The 23,469-nt window shown below is 43.2% G+C and overlaps 1 protein-coding gene across 5 annotated transcripts in view; it reads left to right on the forward strand.

Annotated features, from left to right (window-relative positions):
* Positions 1–3,062: 3,062 nt before the first annotated feature.
* C23H9orf153 (chromosome 23 C9orf153 homolog) overlaps positions 3,063–23,469 on the forward strand; it is a 28,072-nt gene continuing 7,665 nt past the window's right edge. The window contains exons 1-6 of one of the 5 annotated variants that reach the window (XM_070248099.1): positions 3,609–3,731; positions 15,621–15,813; positions 16,631–16,814; positions 20,221–20,351; positions 21,662–21,772; positions 22,700–22,791. In XM_070248099.1, the coding sequence (XP_070104200.1) occupies positions 22,726–22,791 (66 nt within the window). In that variant the 5' untranslated portion in view covers positions 3,609–3,731; positions 15,621–15,813; positions 16,631–16,814; ... (1 more) ...; positions 21,662–21,772; positions 22,700–22,725. 5 annotated transcript variants of the gene reach the window in all.

Below are 23,469 nucleotides of genomic sequence, written 5' to 3' on the forward strand. Positions count from 1 at the left end.
CGTGGCCTAAATACTGACCAGTTATTACCATTGCTCTTTAAGCCACACTGATAGAATCCTTAATTATTCAGCTGTGAAACTGTTCTTTGATGATGTGTCTGCTGATGCTTATTTATGAACAATTGGGGGCATTTTAAGAAAAACATCAAAAGATTGTGCACTCCACTGACCTAGATGAAGTTCTTCATGAGGACTCTGGGGCAGAAATGTTATCAGGTATAATGAAATAAGTTAAATATGTAGGACGTCCCCCACACTTGTCAGGAAATCAAGTCAAGCAGACTAATTGTTGCTGCAACAGATCTTTTCTTATTCCTTATTTTCCAGTATTCAATCTATTCATTCATTCCATCAATCAAGAAAAATGCATTCCACCCCGGGAATGGCAAGGGCTAGGACCTTTTGAGGCCCTGGGGATTCCACAGCTGACAAAACCTATATGGTCTCTGGATCTTACACATACAATTTACTGAAAAATGAGCAAAACACTCTGTGAAAGGTTGGTGTCGGTTTTCTGGAAAGCAGACAGGGAAGGCTGTAACAACGCGGAGGGCTGCCGTGGAGGGCCCCTCCCCCAGGGCACTCAAGGGGAGGTGGATGGGTTGTCTGAGATTTCAGAAGTTAATGCTTGACAGAAGCATGGGATGAGATAGATTTCTCTAGCCTACCAACCTGAGAACCTATGGCTCTTAGATTTCATTTTACAAGGTAAACTGTCAGGTGAGAGAAAGGTAGCATTTATGAAAAACAAAGCAACTTAGCAGTAAGTCAATTTACAGGGAAGAAAACCCAGATTGTTTTAGGAAATTGTGTTTCTTTACTCAACATAACAAACTTCTCTATATCTTAAACTCAAAAATACTACAAAACTTCACATATTTTTTCTCCTCTTAGAGGAAAACAAGAAACGCAATATCAAATCTGTATTACCAAAAATGAACGACCTTAGCCCCGTAAGGATCCACCCGAGTCACTGTCAAGGCTCCACGTGTCTCACAGCACACCTGTGTGCAGCCATTCCAGCTCATTATTCACAACACCGAAACGCTGCCTCTGTGTGAGATCATAGAAAATGTACATATCCGTCTCTTCCTCGGTTCCAGGCACAGAGCTCTGAAGCCCTTGTAAATTCCTAAGTGACAAGAGCACTAGGAGCATCTTCTGTTCTAATGAGGCAACTCTGGTGGGCTCCTAGATCGGAGCTGGTCACCAGAAAGACCAAACCATGAGTAGAAACTCGGAATTTTCAACCCCACTCATTGTCCAGAGAGGGAAGAGATGCTGGAAATGGAGTTGATGACTGATCATGCCTACGTGAGGAAGCCTCCATAAAACCGCCAGAGGGGGTTCAGGAAGCTTCCAGGTGGGTGAACTCACCCAGTAACAGGAGGTGATGCACCCCAACTCCATGGGGACATAAGCTCCTGCACTTGGGACTCTCCCAGACCTCGCCCTATGTATGTCTTCACCTGGCTTTTCACCTGTATTCTTTAATACACTAGTCAACATAAGTATTTCCCCAGGTTCCCTGAGCCACTCTAGCAAATAATTGAATCCAAGGGGAAGGAGGTCATGGCAACCTTCAATTTTTAGTCACGTCAGACAGAAGTTGTGGGAAACCTGGGGTCCTACTGCTTGCAATTCGCCTCTGAATTGGGGAGCAGTCTTGTGGGACTGAGCCCTTAACCCATGGGATCTGACACTCTCCCCAGGTAGACAGTGTCAAAATCAAGTTAGTCTGTAGGACACCCAGCTTATGTTACAGAATTGCTTGCTGTGGGGAAAACCCCACACATCTGGCGTGAGAAGTGTTGTGAGTGTGGTAGTAGAGAGTAAAGGAGAAATGCAGGAGGAGGACCGGCTGGCTTTTCCTGCACACTCTGCACCCCTGCAGATGAGGGTGAGCCTGTCGCCTGGTTTGCCCTCCCAGTCCTGGCATATGCCTGATGTCCCAGCAGAATTATTCACAGTGGCCCATTCACTCTCAGAAGTGATCACGTTTGGCTGATAAATTATATGGTCACCCTTCTAAAAGATTACATCAACATCAAAACATGTCTCAGCTTTTCTGTATTTATTGAATTCTGTTTAAAATTGTTAACTTTCTTGTACGCCCATGTTCCAGCAGCATTATTACCAATAGCCAAAAGGTGGAAGCAACCCAAGTGTCCCTCAAGGGATGACTGGATAAACAAAATGTGGTGTATCCATACAATGGAATATTATTCAGCCTTAAAAAGGGGGGAAATTCTGACATGCTACAACATGGATGAATCTTAAAGACATTATACTGAGTGAAATAAACCAGTCACAAAAGGACAAATATTATATGATTCCACTTATATGTAGCACATAGAGCAGTCAAACTCATAGAGATAGAAAGTAGAGTGGTGGTTACCAGGGGCTGGGGGAGAGAGGAATGGAGTTACAGTTTAATGGGGACAGATGACAAAGTTCTGGAGATGGATGGTGGCGATGGTTGCACAACGATGTGAGTGCATTTAATTGCCACTAAACTATACTCTTAAAAAATGGTTAAAATGGTGAATTTTATGTATATTTTAGCATAATTTTTAAAAATTGGTAACTCTCAATTAGCCATACTACTTAGTTACCCAGTTGTGATGGTTAATTTCATGTGTCAACTTGGCTGGTGGAAGGGACGCCCAGGTGAAACGCTGTTTCTGGGTGTGTGTGGGAGGGTGTTGCAGGACGGGATTGGCATTTGCAGCCGTGGACCCAGTAAGCTGCTCTCCTCAGTGTAGGCATCATCCAATCCATTGAAAGCCTGAATGGACCAAAACACAGGAAGAAGCCGCCCCTGCGTTTCCTGCCTCACTGCTGGAGCTGAGACATCTCACTTCATCTTCTCTTCTAGACAGGGATTCACCCCATCAGCCCCTCTAGTTCTCAGGCCTTCAGACTCACAGCAAATCACATGACCGGCTTATCTCGGTCTTCACAGCTCGCAGACAGCAAATGGTGAGACTTCTCAGCCTCCACAATTGTGTGAGCCAATTCTAAATACATAAGTGTGTGTATATATACACACACACATCCATATATATATATAGTCTCCTGCTGGTTCTGTTTCTCTGGAGAACCCTGACTAATACACCAATATCAGATCTGGACTCCCCAGATTCCATTCGGGGGAAATGGTCGTTTTGAAAGTCTTCAGTGACAGCTGCGAGAATCTCCCGAGGGAGCCGTTTAAGGATGGGGACGGAGTCCAGAGCACGACTGCATGACTCACGGCGAGAGTGAGCCTGGCCGAGCAGCCCCAATCCACTTCCAACCAGATCACCTGGACAGATGTAGGGAGCGCAGCTCTGTCTCCTATCTGTTGAACTGCCTCGATTTCTCCTTTGCATCTTGCTCATATTTATAGGAGGAAAAAATTATCTGACTAGAAATTATACCCATAATTCAACTATTTAATGTTCACTTTTTAAAAAATTTCTTTCCATCCTCCACCCTCCACCCTTTACCCTCAGGTGGGAAGATAATCCCCTGACCCTTAGTGTCACATAGCTGTTTATGTGACCTTGAGGATGCCACATGTCACAATGGACAGTTACTCATTTACTGAACGCTTACTCAACATTGGCATATGCCAGGTGCTGAGCGAGGCCACTGGGCTACCGAATGAATGAGAGCCAGCCCCTGCCCCCAGGCGCACAAATTCACGCAAGAGAAGGCCACCTAAACAGATAACTGTAAAGCAAGTGGTAAGTGCAGCGACTGATATACTCATGAGGCATAATGAGAGAACAGAAAAGTGAAAATTAAGCCAGTCTGGGCTTGGCAAGGGGAGGCGGAGAGAAGTGGTGGTGGAGACGGACAGGATAGGCGGGAGCTGAGAGATGAGAGCGTGGCTGGGTTCATTTTGACAAATCAGGGTTGGCAGACTTTTGTCTCCTTCCTGGAGCGGGGGACTAAGCCCGCGCAATCTCCCCCTTCCTTGGGGCCTTCTCCACCAACAGCCCTGCCCTCTCCCTAGATTTCCATGCCTCTGCCTTCCCCACCATGTTCCCACCCGTGCTTGGCCTTGGCTTTGCCCTGCTCTCACGACGCCAGGCGTCCCTTCTCCTCCATCTCCCTACCTCCCACCTGGAGAGTGTAAAGCCTCAGTGGAGAGGAGAATCTGAACGAGGAAGAGGTCAAAGAAAGGTAGAGAGCTTCCTCCCCCTTTTTCCAAAGCCAGTGCACAGGGACAAGCCAAAACTGAATGGTGGAAAAACTGAACCAGTCACACTGGCTTCCACCCAAAGCTGCCAGGTTTTCCCTCCTCCCCCGGCCCCAGCAGGCCATCAGTCCTCAGGGCCGCCGCTGATGCCGCCATCCATGCAACCACTGGAGGCCCTGAGCAGGGAGAGTTCTCTGGGGACAGTGCACAGAGCTGGGGACAGTCAGCCCAGGCGGCTTCCTGTGGCGGTTCTATTGGATGGAATCGTGCTGTTTCTAATCTGGCCACCCAGTCCTACCCCTGCTGCTGCCCACCCTGTCCCCCCAGGCTTCCCCTCTGGGAGGAGGGGTGGTGGAAGGAGGAGCATCATAGTAGCAGTTGGCAGTGGTGGCGGTAATGAAACAGCTAACACTTGTGAGTGTGCTTCCCAGGGACCAGGCCATCTTGTAAACACTCTTCGTGAATTAGCTCATTTAATCCTCGCACAACTGTAGGTAGTCGAGGCTGTACTTAGCCCCGTGTTACACATGTGTATCCTGAATACTGAGGTCAAGGGCCAGCATGGAAGGCTTTGATTCCAGAGCGTGTTCTCTTACCCATTTTGCTCAACTGGGCAACACAAGACACATACAACTAGGCAAGGTGGAAAATTATGAATGCCGTCGAGGAAACACAGGGACACAGTCAGGGAGGCTCGGAGGAGTGGGAGGTGCCTCCCGGGAGGCCACAGAGACTGTCTGAGGAGCAGCTCCTGACGTGGGCTTTGGCATGAGCGGAGCTCTGCAGAGAAGGCACTGGGGCCTCGTGTGGACAGAACCGCACGAACAGGCAGGGGAGTGGGAAAGTGGGGCGTGTGTGGGGTGTGCCAAAAACACACTGGCAGGAGCAGAGCCACCTGAAAGGGAGGTTGTGGGGGTGCAGATGGAGTTACAGCTTGTGAGAAGCCCAGAGCACTAGGCTAATGAGCCTGTACTTTGTGGGCCAGGGGAAGCCACTGCACGTTTTAAGCAAGAGCAAATCTTGAACAGAATTCTCTTTCAGGAAGGGTCACCCAGTGTGGCTTGTAGAAAGTGAGGGAGAAGCTGGAGCACAGACACTTTAGGGCACTGAAACTGTTCTGTATGATACATAATGGTGGATACACGCCATTATACATTTGTCACCCCTAGAATGTACCACACACAGTGAACGCTAGTGTAACTACAGACTTTAGTCCATGCCATGTATCAATATTGGTTCATCAGTTGTGACAAGTGTACCACACTAAGACAAGATGTTAATAACAGGGGAAACTGTGAGTTTGATGGTGGGAGGGGCATGTGTGAACACTGTGCTTTCCAACAATTCTTCTGTAAACCTAAAACTGCTCAAAAAAGCCTATAATTATATTAAAAAAAGAAGTCTTTTATTAAATTAGCAGACAGTTGCATTCCTAAGAAAACTCAGGTTTGCAAAAATTGTATTTTAAAAGCTATTGTTTCAAAGAAAGGATTGAGAGTTTCATACTCTAACATAAAATTCATTTTTTCTACAAAAATTTGAATAATAAGGATCATTTTGAATAGTTGGGTGTGTACAGCTATCAAATCACATGTCAGAAAGCCGCTAGCCTTTGCCTCAGTATCCCTCTGCTGGAGACTGACAGCTTTCCTGCCCATCAGCCCAGCAGGGAGGTGTGAGCTGCCTGTCACAGCCACTCTCCCAGGCAGCGTTCTCACGTGGTGGTGGTAAACAAAGCCACTCCACAGACCTGCTCTGGGCCGGTGCCACAGACTTCTCTCCTTTTGAAGTGCCGAATCTGATTGCTCCATGTTTCCAGTTCTGATTGTGTTATAGTCAACAGTAGCAAATTCTATCCCCTAATCAATTGTGCTGTCGTCACTTCATCTCTGACAACCCAAGAGAAGGCCTCTAATGGTTGAGCACCTACTCTGTGCCAGCTGCTACTCCAGGCAAGTGGATCCTATGGGAAGAAACAGACGCCAAGGCTCAGGATCCGGTAGAATCAGTCAGGACAGCCCTCGAGGCATTTTGGTGAGAGATTGGGCAAGAACTAATGAGTCCAGATCAATCCTCAAGTCCCTGCTGGTTCTCACCTGCTTCCCGAGGAGCCCTCCTCTCGCTCAGACCCGCACTCCCAAAGCATGGACCCAGTAATCTCTCCAGTGGGCCACAGGCACTTGGGAGTTTCAGAAGAAAAAGCAACAAAACTGTTGCAGTCACACCTCATGAATTAGAAACGTAAGAGTCTAATGATTTCACAGAAATCCCCTTTGTTCTGAGTAACCATTGCATATTTAATTGTCGAGCATTTTTCACAAGGACTCCATTAATCAGATTGTCTTAACCGTCAGTTAACAGGGGTCATCCTGGTTCATGCGTTTTTCACACCGTTATCTTGTTTATGTTTATCAAGCTTGCAATCTTTATTACTGCTATTAGGTTATATTTGACTCAATTTCATTTCTGAAAAAGGAATCAGTGGCTCAGAAGTGTTCACTGAAGCATAAAAGAGGGATGGAAATAGCAACGTATGTCCTACAGATCAGAATAATCTTGTGAACACACAAGGTCACTCTGATTCCAGAATGATGCAGAATGTCAGGCAGGGCTTACTGGGTCCAGCAAATCTGCAGATGTGATGATTTTACAGGAAGCAGGTGAAAGCTGAAACTGAATAGGAGGCATCACGTTGAATATCTGAAAAACGAATTCGATTAGATCAAAGCTGCCCTTGCCCGAGTTCCCCCAGCAAAGTTAAAACCTGGTCAGAGGTTTGGAGTCATTCAACAAGCAAAAGCAGGGACATTCTGATCAACCAATGGAGTTTTTCCAGAACAAGCAAATTGCTTTCTAGGACAAAACTGATTAATTTCATTGCTAAACACAGAGCGAAGACAAAAATGCCCAACCCTTTGCACAAAATTTTTACTCATTGAAACAAAAATAGGTACACGTTACATTGTTAAGAATCTTGTAAACCTGGCTGCGGAGTTAATCACATAGATTGTGCTCAGAGAGAAACAAAATGAGCTATTGGCAAAACAGTTTAATCAAAGATCCCATACAAATATTAACAATATAAAACGTGGCAAAAGCATTTGCAACTGCAATTGTGAGCTAGTTTACAACTGCTGATATATATGTTGTACATTGAAGTGAAGGAGAAAGCCACAGTGATGCTTCGTTCTCTGTGTCGCTGAGACCCCAGTGAAAAGCCATGGCAGGGGTGGGCTGTGGACTGCGATGGATGCCCAGGCGTCCGCAGTGAAGGAAGGGAACCCCTGGAGGGGAGCAGTGACAAAGTCTCTTGCTCCATAAAGAAAGGAACTGTCTCCACTGTCTGTCCACACACAATCTCATGTGTGTGGGTGGTTTTGATTTCGTTTCCGAAGATACTGTGAAAATGCACACACAATCAAGTTGTGGCCTCTACGCTTTCATCCTGCCACGTAAGGAAGTGGGGAAAGAGTGAGACTCCTGAATGTAAGTTAAGATGATGGATTGAAACCTATGAGTAATTTCATGACTCTTGACACCTGAATGAAACTGCAATCCAAGGATTTATTTTTTTTAGCTTTCTTTTTTTTTAAAGATTGGCACCTGAGCTAACAACTGTTGCTAATCTTCTTTTTTTTTTTTTCTTTCTGCTTTTTCTCCCCCAATCCCCCAAGTATATAGTTGTATATTTTAGTTATGGGTCCTTCTAGTTGTAGTACGTGGGACACCACCTCAACGTGGCCTGATGAGTGGTGCCATGTCCACGCCCAGGATCCGAACCAGAGCAGAGTGCGCTAACTTAACCACTCAGCCACGGGGCTGGCCCGGATTTGTTTTTTTAAAGGGATAACACAAAGATGAGATCTAGAGAGATGCTAACAGAAGTAACATTTGGAAGCTTGAAGGCAGATGAATGAGGAGTTACTGGCTTGGTGGCCTTGAGAAAACTGAGAACCAGATGACGTTACTATGCCTCAGAACGCTCAGAAGTGTCCACCGCAGGTGACAGCAGGTATTCCTGGAACAAGGATGAAGGGGAAGGTGGGCTAAGAGGATGACTGAGTGAGCACTGAATGAGAAGGATGACTCCTACATGCTCTCCCCCGCTTCCTGCCTCTGACTGAAATCCACAATTTTCTCTATGGACAGGGCAGGCCAGGCTCAGCAGAGGTGTAAGTATCACACTAAAAAACAACAAGCAGACACAAAAACAAAACAAGGGATCATGTGAATAGATGTACAATAAGTGCTGGATATAAGCACTGCCAGCTGCTTCCCCCACTCTGCACCCACGTTTCCCTAGCAGTGAGGCACTCACCTGCAGGCTGGAGAATGGGAATCTCCCCTGGGGAATCTTACCAGCCCAGGAAAGACCTAACAATATTCAAATCAAGGGACTCTCCCCCAAATTGTCCATCCAAAGTCTATGAGCCCCATTAATGTGTATAGGGCTTCCTGCCAGCTTTTTACCATCCCATTCTCATTTGTGAGCAGAGAAGCAAAGCTCACCAGACATGAGAGGATGGCCTCTATCTGGAAGTTAGGGGCCAAAACTAACAAAAAAGGGAGAGAGACTATATTGGGAGAAGAAAACTTGAAAAGAACAACCATAGGGGTGTGACATCAGCATCACAGCAGAATGACCTCTCCCGGTGATCTCTCCCTCCACCATACAATGAAAAGAACATTCATACTCCAATAGAGGACATCCAATCACAACACAAAAGACGACAGAGAGACCCATGCAGCCAGACAATGGAGGGTGGAGAGACTGGAGCCCCCCTTGGAGGAGGTGGAAAAGGGTAAGAGAAAACTTCACTCCCTCCCCAAAAGACTGCAATCTGGAGCACAGGCAGCCTCCAAGAGAGAAGGAACAAGAGAGGGGGCGTTCATTCACAGAACATCAAAGATCCCTGAGGGGCCTCCCAGCCCAGCGGGAAGCCCTCTACTGGGATGAAAGTATTGCAGGGGTGACCTCATCAAGCCAACACCCCAGGAGAGCAGATAGCCAGGGCAGAGCAAGAAAACCCTGAGAGCACACAGAAGAAAGTGCCCCTCCCTCCAACCGCCCAGCACCGGGTCCATGGCCTGGGACCTCAGTGAAAGGCAGAGGGCTCGGAATATGCACCTCTTGACCCCCAGCCAGTGGCAATAGGTGGCAACTGTGACCAAATAATACCAGTATGTGCAAAAATATAGCCATACCCTCTAGCAGTATCAAAAATTATATTAAATCTCCATACCAGAGAGAAAACGACAAGTACACAGAAATCAGTCGTGAGGACACAGAAACATGTAATCTAAATGACAGAGAATTCAAAATAGCTATCATCAAAAAACTCAATGAGTTAAAAGAGAATGTGGAGAAATAATTCAACAAGTTCAGGAGCTACTTCACAAAAGAGATTGAAACTATAAAGAAGAATAAATCAGAAATATTGGAGATGAAAGAGATAAAACAAAATATGGATTTGCTGAATGCTTGAGTGGGCATCATAGAGGAGCGAATCAGCATAATCAAGGATAGACATGTTGAAATGCTCCAGATAGAGGAGAAGAGAGAACTAAGGCTAAAAAGAAATGAAGAAAGTCTCCAAGAATTATCTGACTGAATTAGGAAATGCAACATAAGAATTTTAGGTATTCCAGAGGGAGAAGAGACGGAGAACAAAGCACACAGCTTGTTCAAAGAAATAATAGCAGAGAACTTCCTAAACCTAGGGAAGGAGATGAAAACCCACTTGGAAGAGACTATCGGATATCCTAAATATGTCAGTGTGAAAAGACGTACTACAAGGCATATAGTAGTGAAACTGGCAAAAGTGAATGAAAAAGCAAAAATACTAAGGGCAGCAAGGCAGAAGAAAATAACCTACAAAGGAACCCCTATCAGGTTTTCAGTGGATTTCTCTTCATATACCTTACAGGCTAGGAGTAACTGGAATGACATATGCAACTCTTTGAAGGACAAAAACTTTCAGCCAAGAATACTCTATCCAGCAAAAATATCCTTCAGATTTGATGGAGAAATAAAAACTTTCTCAGATAAACAGAAGCTAAGAGAGTTCCTAGCCATGAGAGCCCCTTACAAGAAATCCTCAAGAAGGCCCTCATACCTAAAAAAAAAAAGGGAGAAAGAGGTTACAATGCATGGAGTAAGGAGCTAAATAGGTAGACAAAATCAGAAAATTGTAGCTATACATCAGAACAGGTTAGCAAATACTCAAGAATAGCATTAAAGATAAAAGGAAGGAAAACACCAAAAACAAAGATAATCTTGTCATTTTAATCACAAACTCACAACACAAAATGGAATAAGATGTGAGAAAACTTAGGAGGGGAAGAGGAAGGGACTGAATTGGTTTAGTCTAAGGACATAAGAGGCCATCAGAAAATGGGCTGTCTTATCTACGAGATTTTGAAAGAAACCTTGTGATAACCACCAAACAAAAAAGCAGAACAGAGACACAAATAATAAATAAGGAGAAAACAAAGAAACACAACATAAAAAACTACATAAGTCAACTGGTAGACCAAAACACATGGGATGACAAACAAAGGAAATGCAGGAGAACCAGAAAACGAGTGATAAAATGGCAGCATTAAGCCCTCATATATCGGTAATCACCCTAAACATAAATGGACTGAATTCTCCAATGTAAAGACACAAGGTGGTGAGACGGATTAAAGAACAAGACCCAACAATATGCCGTCTCCAGGAAACACATCTCAGCTCCAATGACAAACACAGGCTCAGAGTGAAGGGATGGAAGACAACGCGTCAAGCTAATGGCAAACAAAAGAAAGCAGGTATTTCAATACTTAGACAAAGTGGACTTCAAGATAAGAGAGGTAAAGAGACACAAAGAGGGGCAGTATATAATGATCCAAGATATACTCCACCAAGAAGACATAACACTTGTAAATATCTGTGCACCCAACACAGGAACACCAAAGTACATGAAGCAACTATTAACAAACCTAAAAGAAGACATTAATAATACCACAGTAATAGTAGGGGACCTCAACATTCCACTCACATCAATGGATAGATCATCCAGACAGAAAATCAACAAGGAAACAGTGGAATTAAATGAAAAGCTAGAACAGTTGGACTCAATAGATGTATACAGAACACTCCATCCAAAAACAGCAGAATATACATTCTTCTCAAGTGCACACAGAACATTTTTAAGGATAGACCATATGTTGGGAAACAAGGCAAGCCTCCATAAATTTAAGAAGATTGAAATAATAACAAGCATCTTTTCCAATCACAATGCTATGAAACTAGAAATTAATTACAAGAAAAAAGCTGAGAAAGGGACAAAGATGTGGAGACTAAACAACATGCTATTGAACAACCAATGGGTCATTGAAGAAATTAAAGGAGAAATCAAAAAGTATCTGGAGACAAATGAAAATGAAAACATACCATACCAACTCATACAGGATGCAGCAAAAGCAGTCCTAAGAGGGAAATTCATCGCGATACAGGCTCACCTTAACAAACAAGAAAAATCCCAAACAAGCAATCTCAAACTACACCTAACTGAATTAGAAAAAGAAGAACAAACGAAGCCCAAAGTCAGCAGAAGGAGAGAAATAACAAAAATCAGAGCAGAAATAAATGCAATTGAAACAAAAAAGGCAGTAGAAAGAATCAATGAAACACAGAGCTGGTTCTTTGAGAAGATAAACAAATTGACAAATCCCTAGCCAGACTTACAAAGAAAAAAAGAGAGAAAGCTCAGATAAATAAAATTAGAAATGAGAGAAATGACAATGGATACCACAGAAATACAAAGGATTATAAGAGAATACTATGAAAAGCTATATGCCAACAAAATGGCATCTCTAGGAAATCTAGAGGAAATGGATAAATTCTTAGGCTCTTACAACCTCCCAAAGCTGAATCAAGAAGAAATAGATAATCTGAATAGACCAATCACAAGGAAAGCGATTGAAACAGTAATCAAAAGCATCCCCAAAAATAAAAGCCCAGGACCAGATGGCTTCTCTGGAGAATTCTACCAAACTTTCAGAGAGGGTTTAATACCTATCCATCTCAAGCTATTCCAAAAAATTAGGAAAGATGAAACGCTTCCTAACACATTCTATGAGGCCAACATCACTCTGATACCAAAGCCTGACAAGGACAACACAAAAAGGAAAACTACAGGCCAATATCACTGATGAACATAGATGCAAAAATCCTCAACAAAATATTGGCAACCGGAATACAACAATACATCAAAAAGATTACACATCATGATCAAGTAGGATTTATTCCAGGGACACAGGGATGGTTCAACATCCGCAAATCAATCTATGTGATACACCACATTAACAAAATGAGGAACAAAAACTACATAATCATCTCAATAGATGCAGAGAAAACATTTAACAAGATCCAACAGCCATTCATGCTAAAAACTCTTAACAAAATGGGGATAGAAGGAAATTACCTCAACAAAATAAAGGCCATATATGACAAACCCACAGCCAACATCATACTCAATGGGCAAAAACTGAATGCCATCCTGCTGAAAACAGGCACAAGACAAGGATACCCACTATCACCACTCTTATTCAACACAGTACTGGAGGTCCTGGCCAGAGCAATTAGGCAAGAGAAAGGAATAAAAGGAATCCAGACAGGGAGTGAAGAAGTGAAACTCTTGCTGTTTGCAGATGACATGATCTTATATATGGAAAACCCTAAAGAATCCATTGGAAAACTGTTAGAAAATAATTAACAATTACGGTAAAGTTGCACGGTACAAAATCAACTTAGAAAAATCAGTTGCATTTCTATACTCTAATAACGAACTTATAGAAAGAGAACTCAAGACTACAATTCCATTTACAATTGCAACAAAAAGAATAAAGTGTCTAGGAATAAATTTAACCCAGAAGGTGAAGGACTTGTACAATGAAAACTATAAGACATTATTGAAAGAAATAGATAATGACATAAAGAGATGGAAAGAGATTCCATGCACATGCATTGGAAGAATAAACATAGTTAAAATGTCCATACTACCCAATCTACAAATTCAATGCAATCCCAATCAGAATCCCAATGACATCCTTCAGGGAAATGGAGCCAAGGATCCTAAAATTCACATGGGGCAACCAAAGACCCCAAATAGCTAAAGCAATCCTGAGAAAAAAGAAGAAAGCTGGAAGCATCACAATCCCTGACTTCAAAATGTACTACAAAGCTATAGTAATCAAAACAGAATGGTACTGGTACAAAAACAGGAACACAGATCAATGGAACAGAACTGAAAGCCCAGAAATAAAACTGCACATCTACAGAACCCTAATCTTCAACAATGGTGCCAAGAACACACAGTGTAGAAAAAATAGTCTTTTCAATAAATGATGTTGGGAAAGCTGGACAGCTACACACGAAAGAATGAAAGTAGACCATTATCTCACACCATACACAAAAATAAACTCAAAATGGATCAAAGACTTGAAGACAAGTCCTGAAACCATAAGACTCCTGGAGGATAATATAGGTAGCACATTCTTTGACATAAAACTTAAAAGGATCTTTTCGAATACCATGTCTTCTCAGACAAGGGAAACAAAAGAAAAAATAAACAAGTAGGACTTCATCAGACTAAAGAGCTTCTGCAAGGCAAAAGAAACTAGGATCAAAACAAAAATACAACCCACTAATAGGGAGAAAATATTTGCAAATCATATCTCTGACAAGGGGTTAATCTCCATATTATATAAGGGCAACTGAACAACGAAAAAAGAAACAGCCCCATCGAAAAATGGGCAGAGGATATGAACAGACATTTTTCCAAAGAAGATATACAAATGGCCAATAAACACATGAAAAGATGTTCAACATCACTAGTCATCAGAGAAACACAAATCAAAACTATACTTAGATATGACCTTATGCCTGTTACAATGTCTATAATCACTAAGACTAAAAATAACACATGTTGGAGAGGGTGTGGAGAGAAGGGAACCCTCCTACACTGCTGGTGGGAATGCAAACTGGTGCAGCCACTATGGAAAACAATATGGAGAGTCCTAAAAAGTAAAAATAGAAATACCATATGACCCAGCTCTCCCACTACTGGGTATCTACCCAAGCAACTTGAAATCAACAATCCAAAGTAACACATGTACCCCTATGTTCATTGCAGCACTATTCACAATAGCCAAGACATGGAAACAATCCAAGTGCCCATCGACCGATGATTGGATAAAGATGTGATATGTATATACATACAGTGGAATACGACTCAGCCACAGAAAAAATAAAATCATCCCATTTGCAACAACATGGATGGACCTGGGGGGAATTATGCTAAGCGAAATAAGCCAGACTGAGAAAGACAAACACCATGTGATTTCACACATATGTGGAAGATAAACAAACACATAGGCAAAGAAAACAGTTCAGTGGTTACCAGGGGAAGGGGGTGGGGGGTGGGCACAGGGGGTGAAGGGGAGCACTTTTGTGGTGACAGTCAAGAAATAATGTACAACTGAAATTTCACAATGATGTAAACTATTATGAACTCAACTGGAGAAAAAAGAAGAACAGCCATAGCATCTTCAGAGGGAAACGAGAAGCTATTGCATCATGAAACAGGAAACAATGACGTGGAAAGGAACGCTCAGAATAAGAACAGCTCTCACAAACTAAATGTATAGCCACAAAAATATAGAAGAGTTAGGAGATAAGGGAGAGGAAAATGCTCAAAAAAGTAGATGGGAAAGACAACCAATAAAAAACAAGAGAGACAGCCATAAAAAAAGGACAAAGTTGTCCCATTGACAACATGGATAGACCTTGAGGGTATTATGTTGAGTGAAATAAGCCAGACAGAGAAAGACAAACTCTGTATGACTCCACTCATCAGTGGTAGTTAACATATGGACAAAGAGAACTGATCGGTGGTTACCAGGGGAAAGGGGAGTGGGGGGAGGGCACTAGGGGTCAAGTGGTGTACCTACAACATGACTAATAATAATGTACAACTGTAATTTCACAAGGATGTTAACTTTTATAACCTTAATAAAAAAAAAAAAAAAAACAAGAGATAAAAGACATACAGAGGTATTTACTGCACCCCAAACAGAAGTTCTGTTTCACCCTCTCCTGAGATCCGAAGGTCAGCCATTGTGAGTGAAAATTGCAGAAAATACAAAAATTATTGAGCAGCACCCTGCCCTGCCCGTATTTTTGCTGGATTGCCTCTGCTGGCCCACCTCATGGTCCCACCGGATGCCTCCACTGGAGCATCTCTTCGTTACCCAGGACTCGGTCCCCACGTTACCTTTGACTTCCCTACAGAGACCCTTGAAACTCGCAGGGAAGACAGGGACCTGCACAGGTCGCCTCCCACTGGAGCGGCATCCAACTGGACCACACTGTTCTTTCCTTTCACAGGTGGCTTACCATTCCGTTTCCAAAAGGAAATACTATTGTGTCAGAGATGCACAAGTTTATGGTAAAACCACAGAGAAAAACAGGAGAATCATGTCCACAGAAGTGAGGCTGATGGTCGGAGGGAGAGGGTTCATTTGGAGCAGGCCATCCGTGGGTTCCAAGGGGCTGGAAATGTTCTGTTTTTAACCTGGTGGTAAGTACATGCTGCTTCCTTTTATTTTTACTCCTTAAATGATACATATACATTTTATACCCTGTTTTCACATTCAAAAATACTAGATGTTGAAAGAAAAGTTTTGAAATGGGAAAGAAATTTTTTTTAAAGTCTTCTATGTGTTAATAATGCCAATATGAGGTGTGTCTTTGCCAAAAAGAAATGAGTACTGTGCGTAGCCTAAACCTGCACATCCTGCCTGAAAAATCCAGACTTTTCATGTGAAGCACGCAGCCCCAGTTACAGAATAATTGACTGAATTGCTGAGTGTTTTACTTTTTCCCAAGCTTTGATGTGTTCTCTCACCCCTCAGTGAAAGAAATTAGTGGGTGTAATTTAGTGTCCTTTAAAATTTTGTCCAAATGATGCAAGAGACCCTGAAGACATACTTCCCAGAGTCCCGTGCAGCTGGAGCGCGGATTCACTCACTGTTTGCTGTGCTCTCCTCCACTGGGCGGTCAGCTGTCCAGCTCCTGGACGTGACATGGTGGCGGGAGGGACCTGGAGAGGGAAATCACCCCTTGTTTGCTCTAAGGTCGTAAACTGCCTGACAGCGCCACCAAACACTAGCTGTCATTTCAGGAGACCTATACCTGGGAGCTGAGGTTTTCTAATTTAATAGAAATATGGTCAAAAGAAACCTGTTGCATGTGGAAACAGACCTAGAACCCAAGTATCATCAAAATTCCTGGGGGAAAGATAAGAATAAGAGCATCTCCTCTTGCTCATAGGAAAGAATCATTTTTAGGTCATATGTTTGCTTTAAGATTTGTTGTAAGTATTCTCTTTTCCCTAGAGGTGTGTGATGATCCCCTGAATAGATCAATAAGAATGATTTGGAGGTGAGTAAAAGAAAACCCAGTTCCAACTGAACTAAGAAGAGGAAGTGTACACCCAGGTCCATAGCAGCACTAGTCGCAATAGCCAAGAGGCGGAAGCCACCCTACGTCATCAGCAGATGACGGGATAAACACAACGTGGTATGTGCGTGTAATGGAATATTATTCAGCCTTCAAAAAGGATGGCAATGCTGACACATGCTACAACAGGGATTAACCTTGAGGACACTGCACTAAGTGAAATAAGCCAGTCACAAAAGGACAAATATCATATGATTCCAATTATATGAGCTACCTAGAGTAGATAAACTCATAGAGACAGGAAGTAGAGTGGTCGTTGCCAGGGTTACGGGGAGGGGGAAATGGGAAATAGTTGTTCAATGAGTACAGAGTTTCAGTTTCGCAAGACGAAAAATTTCTGGAGAAGGGTTGCACAACAGTGTGAATTTGCTTAACACCACTGAAGTGTACACTTAGAAATGGTTGTGATGGTAAATTTTACGTTATGTGTATTTCACCACAAATAACATTTTTAAAAGAGAGAAGTAAATTGAAAGAGAAATCTATAGGATGCTTTACATAAAGTTCAAATGCATGCTAAAAAGACAATATGTCATTTGGGGATACATACACATGTAAGAAAGCTGGAAAAAAAAGAGAGAGAATGCTGCACACAGAATTCAGGAGGGCGACTTTCTCTGGGAGGGGAAGGGAGAGAGAGGGAGTGGAGGGTGTTCCAAGGGCTTCAGTTCCCGACATTCTTTCCTTAGGCTGGGTTTTGGGCACATGGAATTTCACAATTATTCACTCCCATTTAAACTCTGACATGCTTTGTTATCATGTATAGTTTTTATTTTATACCTACTTTCTTTTAGAGAAGAAGAGCTCTTTTGTGCTATTTAGACATTGACTTTTATTTTTTATCTACTGCTCTGTTCAGCGCCTGCCTGTGATCATTGCTAAATTGGTGCCATCTTTTAGATCAGCCTTGTCCAACAGAATAGAATGCAAGTCATTTATGTGATTTTAAGTTTTCTAGTAGCCACATTATAAAAAGTTAAAGAAACAGGCAAAATTAATTTTAACATATTTTATTCAACCCAATATATCTAAAATAGTATACTGTCAGCATGTAATCAATATACAAAAGCTTAATGTAATATTTTGGTTCTTTTTTCATGCTAGAGCACATCTCAGTTCGGACGAGTCACATTTCAAGTGCTCAATAGCCACACACAGCTGGCAGCTACTGTCTTGGATGGCACACACTTAGAAACACTCCAATCAGCAGTTAAACTCACCCTGTGCCCCCATGATGCATGCATCCATGGCGAATGGATGCGGTATCGACTGTCCACTTTCACACAAACACAGTCCCTGAGAATAGTCTTGACAGCCACTGGGTCGACATCAACTGTGAGAGCCCCATTGACTGTAAAACACATCCTGCTTTTCAGAGATGTTAAGATGTGAAGTTGAGATGATACAGTAGTTGTAATGTGGTGTGAGGACCAGTTATGATCACAAAATCTGAGGATGATGTGGGGCAATGCTGCTGGGCGCATGCTTCTCAGTGAACCTGGAACATGGGTGTTGGATTCAGGAATGTGCCTGGCTAAAGGTGGTTTTTATAACCATGTCAGGCTACCAGGGCCTGTGGGAGCGTGGTCAAGGGTCCAAGGGGCCTGAAGAACACAGACCGCGGGACAGCACAGGCCATGAGGGTTGGGAGCCCTGAACGGCCACTCTCAATGAACTCAGAACAGCCAGCTGCTTCCCGCCTCCTGGTTTCCTCTCGGCACATTCGCCCCCGTGCCATACACGTGTTGGAGAGCTGGTGTGAGCAACAGCAAACCTCCTCTCTGGAGACCTCTCCCTGGCCCGCCTTAGAGAGTGTTCTTCATTCTTTTATTGTAGTATTAGGTATACACTTAACTAATTCCTTTACTGTCATTATGTTGGGTTCAAGAGGGAGAGAGAAAACTCCCTATGCCCTGTTTTCTGTATCAAAATATATTGTTGAGAGTAGGAATTGTTTCAGATCTTGCTTCAGTATCCTCAAAAGGGCGACCACGTGACTGAGCAGAGTTAACGCTACAGCTGGAGAAGACGTGGGGCTGTCTTTCTTCCTGTGTGGACTACTTTCTCCTCAAAACAGGAAGTCTGCTATGCCTCTAATGGTGTTGTTTGACATTGCAAAAGGAAGACAAGCTTACTGCAAAAATCACCCAAACAAAATGCAAAACGTGGATAGATAGTAAGGAGGAAATGCTCCCCCCTCCCTCCCCTTCCTTTGCACACCCTCTGTTAAATTTGCTACGTGTCCCTCCGGACAATTTGCTATGAATTGACAACCCTATATAGTCACTTTATATACAAATATGTTTCCTCTCCTATACAAACTACGTAAATGGCTTGATTTTTTATATGTATGGGGTCATGTTGGACAATCCCCACGAATAAGTACATAGAGACCATATTTTAACAATGTGTTTCTCCACATGGCCACCAGAGCGCTCCTTTAAAAGTGTCAGTCAGAACCTGTCACAGAGCCTGTCATGGCTCCCGAGTTCCCAAGGTCCTATGTGTGCCCACAAGGCCCTAAGGAGACAGGGCCTCCTCTCCTCCTCTCTGCCCTCGGCCCCTCACTTCCTCCATTCTCTTGAAACCCACTCTTCCTCCAGCCAGCCAAGCATGTGGCCTCTGCCCTGCTGGTCCCTCTGCCTGGTAGGCTCTCTCCAGTCATCCTTAGGGCTCACACCTCCTACAAGTCTTTCCTCAAATGCCCCTTCCCACTGAGGTCACCCTGACGGCCCTGTTTAAAGCCACACACACGCCCCTCCGCATTCCCAATCCCCTTGACTCTGATATATTTTACTTCCTTCATAGCACTTATGACTTTCAAACATTAATTCACTTACTATATGTAGGATTTTCTGTATGTCTCCCCTTGCTGGCATGTAAACTTCACAAGAGCAGAAATCTTTGTTTGCCAGTGCGTTCCAAGGACTTAAACAGTGCCTGGATCATAACAGGTGTTTAATAAATGTTTCAGATGTTTTAGATATCGTTCCTTGTTTATACACGCAATCACTTCCTTTGTCTTTGTATTCCTTGGTGCCTAGTCCAGTACCTGACACATCAAAAACAGTAAGTATTTGCTGAATTAATGCTGCCTTCCATAAAGTACAGCCAAAAATTCAGAGAAGAAAGAAAGGAAGGAGAGAGAGAGAGAGCGCATGGTTAGAGAAAAAGTTGTGGGAAATAGCGGAGGCAAACTGCCGATGAGTGCCACCTGGTGGCACAACAGACAGGCTCCCTGGGCAAAAAAGAACGGATTTAATTGTGTGAATAGGATAAATACTGTTGAAGCCACACTTTAACGTGGCCGTTATAAAGATAGCGCCTCCCTGGCTGGTGGAGAGAGAGAGCTACTCTCAGGTGAGCAGAGAGCAAGCAGTTGTGTGCGGATGCAAATGGAGAAGATACACCCAAGGGAGTTCATGTGAGATGCCTTTGCTCTTCCTAAAATCAGAATTTACTGCAGGAATTCCCAGGAATAACAGATGAGTGGACATGCTGAAAAGCCCCTGCAAGGGCTCCCTCAAGTTGCATGAATCTGGAACAGGCTCATTGGCTATATTTTCATGATTTCTCCAGGAACACTCTCCATGAGAGGTTGGTTTAAGGGCTAATTCAGGTTTAGGCATTGGCTTGGCTCAACTTAAGGGCCAGGGTGACAGTATGTTGATACCAGCTCAACACAAGGTTGACATAAGGGAAGTCATATTGTAGAGAAGAGACCATATCGTAACTTTGAATGACCTCTGACTCACTAACCCAGCTGGACACTCACCCTCCAGGAGACCCACCTGCTGTGTAGATTTTGTGACCCCTGCTTGTGCAGGTACCTCCCATCTGCAATAAGACGATAACTTTGTTCTTTGAGTTCCTTAGGAATGTGACAACCCTCCAACAGAGAGTCTATCTGGCCACCCCCAGTCTGTAACACCAGAGGGTCAACATTCCTAACTCCCTCCCCTGTAACCCACCAGCCTATATAACTGCCTCAAGATTTTGTGCCCCACTTAAGATGGTTCTTTCCAACATTAGTCACCCATTTCCCCCTCACTAGCAAGCTGTAATAAATGCCCTTTCTCTGCCACCATCTTGCCTCTTGACGACGGGCTTTGTCTCGCAGCGAGTATATCACACCCTTCGTGCAGTAACTATGTTAGTGAAGTCAGCATTAAAGTGGATCAAAGCATCTTTGGCTAATGTTCTGCTCAGCATTCTGAATCCCAACCCTTCAGTGAGAGAGAGATGTCCTCAAGAATAGTTCAGCAAAGAGAATCAGCAAGAATCTGTGCTCGCCTGTACCCCACACCCTGTTGTCAATCTCCTTGTAAGGAAATGAGTAAATTTCTTAGATGTTGCTTTGAATATATGTATATAGAGTTGCAAGATTGGCTGCTGAAGTTGGGAATCACTTCTCTGAGTCGACGCCCTGATTAAGGTCCAGCACGTGGGTGTGGTGGGAGGTTACATCTAGCCCTCCTCTAAGGGGAGGAGAGGGGAAAAAAACATCTTGTCCGCTGGTAGTGGGAGAAGGCAGCCCTCCGGTGGTGGACGACACCCCTGGAAGACACAGTCTTCTGGTGACCAGAAGACACTGAGGTTTTAGATGAAGCAGTTAAGGAATATTTTCGTTTGCAGGAATTATTGAAGGAAAACACAATCAAGTCTTATTTTCACTGATCGAGGATGTCTGTGAAGCCACTGCCCAAATGTAGGAAAGGGGGTGGTTGTGATGCCTTCTGTTGCTTTTTTTGTCCTATATATTGATATAGTAGACTCTGTAGTGACAACAATATATTTGGATATATATCTTCAAATAATAAGCAGTAAGATAAATATCTCAGAATGACTATATATTCAAATATATGTATATTTAAATATGTAATTCATTCTGGGTTTTTCTACTTCAGCTGGAAAGGAGAAAGAACCTGTTTTTGCTTCATCCCAAAAACCAAATGAGTATTTTTGGTTCATGTCTGACACTCATCCCAGTTACAGCAGCTCCCAATCAGGATACAGAGGTACCCAGGAAGATGTTTTCCCTCATAATTCCCTACCTACCAACGGAGGTTTCACTGGAATAAATTAAATCAAGAATGTGAAATATTCCAGGGTTTGTCTGTTATTTATTGCTGCATAAGAATCCATGCAAAACCTAGTGTCTGGAAACAACTATAATTCATTATTTGCCATAATTTTGGAGTTGGCTGGCTCATCTGCGTGGCTCTTCTTCTCCGTTTGGGATCCTCTGGAGTTGTTTATGCAGCTTTAGTCATCTGGAGGCTGGAATGGGGCTGGGTGATCCAAGATGGCCTCATTATGTGTCGTGTGGTTGGTGCTGGCTCTCATCTCCACATGGTCTCTCGAGAAGGGTAGCTGGACCTCTTTACATGGTGGCTCAAGCTTCCAAGAGTGTGAGGTTAAGCTGCAAAGCTTCTTAACGCCTAGGCTGTGGCATTGACATGTCCTTACAGCATGCTGTCAGTCAAAGTCAAGCATAAGGCCAGCCTAGAGTCAAATGTGGGAACAGACTTAACTGCCACTTATTGATGGGACCAACTATAAGAATTCTGTGGCCATTTTTAATCTCTCACAAGGGGATTAAACAAAATTCTGTCAGTAAAATGCCTACTAGTCTATCTGCCCCAAAGCAAATTATTTCAAAATGTTAATTGTTGTTATTACTATTATTAGCCTTTTTCTCCTGAATAAAAATTACTTTTCCTGGGTAATGAATTTGAGGTATTTCAGAGAAAATTTTTGGTTGAAATGTGATTAATCTGGCAGACCTAGAGTAAGGAGAAAATAAAAGAAAACTCAAAGTGGTACCGAAGTTGAAAAGTGTCCCACTTACAAAGTTCTGAAGATTTAAACAGTGTTACTACTCCCTTTGTATTTTATCCGATTTTTGATCTTTCATTTCTTCCTCCCCTATGTTGCTTTTTTAGGAATTAGAGAATAAAATCCCAGCACGATGTTCCTCAGTGGAGACACTGATCCCACGAAAGACGATGTGGCTGCAGAGTCTCCCACGTGTTCAGTACGTATTTAGAATTCTGTGATAATGTACACAGGAAACTTTACATTCAAGAATTGTAAAAATTTGAACTATTGAACACCTGGTGACATACCTGGCCATAGGGAACACAAACATTTTGCTTCAGTGACTTACCTTTTGTGTTACAGCAAAATGCAGCTCCTCTGTGGGCAGGCGAGCATGAGAGCTAAGCTGTTTTCACGATAACGGTTCTGCACGGGAAAGAGCCGCTCGCCACCCGTCACCCGCAGCCCATAATTGTTCATTGCTCTTGCAGGAGAGCCAACTAGGACTGACAGGAGCCTGCCTTGGGCTAAGAGACCCGAGTCTGGGCTCTCACTTTGGTCCCTTTGTCCATCCAATTTAATGGCCTAAGAAACCTCTTAGTAATGGTGGGATTAGTAGGCAGGATGCTCTAGAAAATCAAATTTTATTCCTTCAGTACAGGGCTTTAGATAGAGAAGGGCACTCCGAGGAAATACTTATTGTCTTTTCTGCCAACAACTATTCCCAGACACTCTACAAATGTAACTATTTGCTTTGGTAAAACATTCCAGTGAATAAGGACTGTTATTGCAGCTTCCTTTGCACTGCATTCCAGAGCATTCTGAATCCTTTGGACCCTGGATGAAGCTTTGATAGCTGGATTATCTGGCTCCCTTTCTTCCTTAAATAAATGTA

This window comes from Equus caballus, chromosome 23 (genome assembly GCF_041296265.1).
Source record: "Equus caballus isolate H_3958 breed thoroughbred chromosome 23, TB-T2T, whole genome shotgun sequence".
NCBI classification, from domain to species: domain Eukaryota; kingdom Metazoa; phylum Chordata; class Mammalia; order Perissodactyla; family Equidae; genus Equus; species Equus caballus.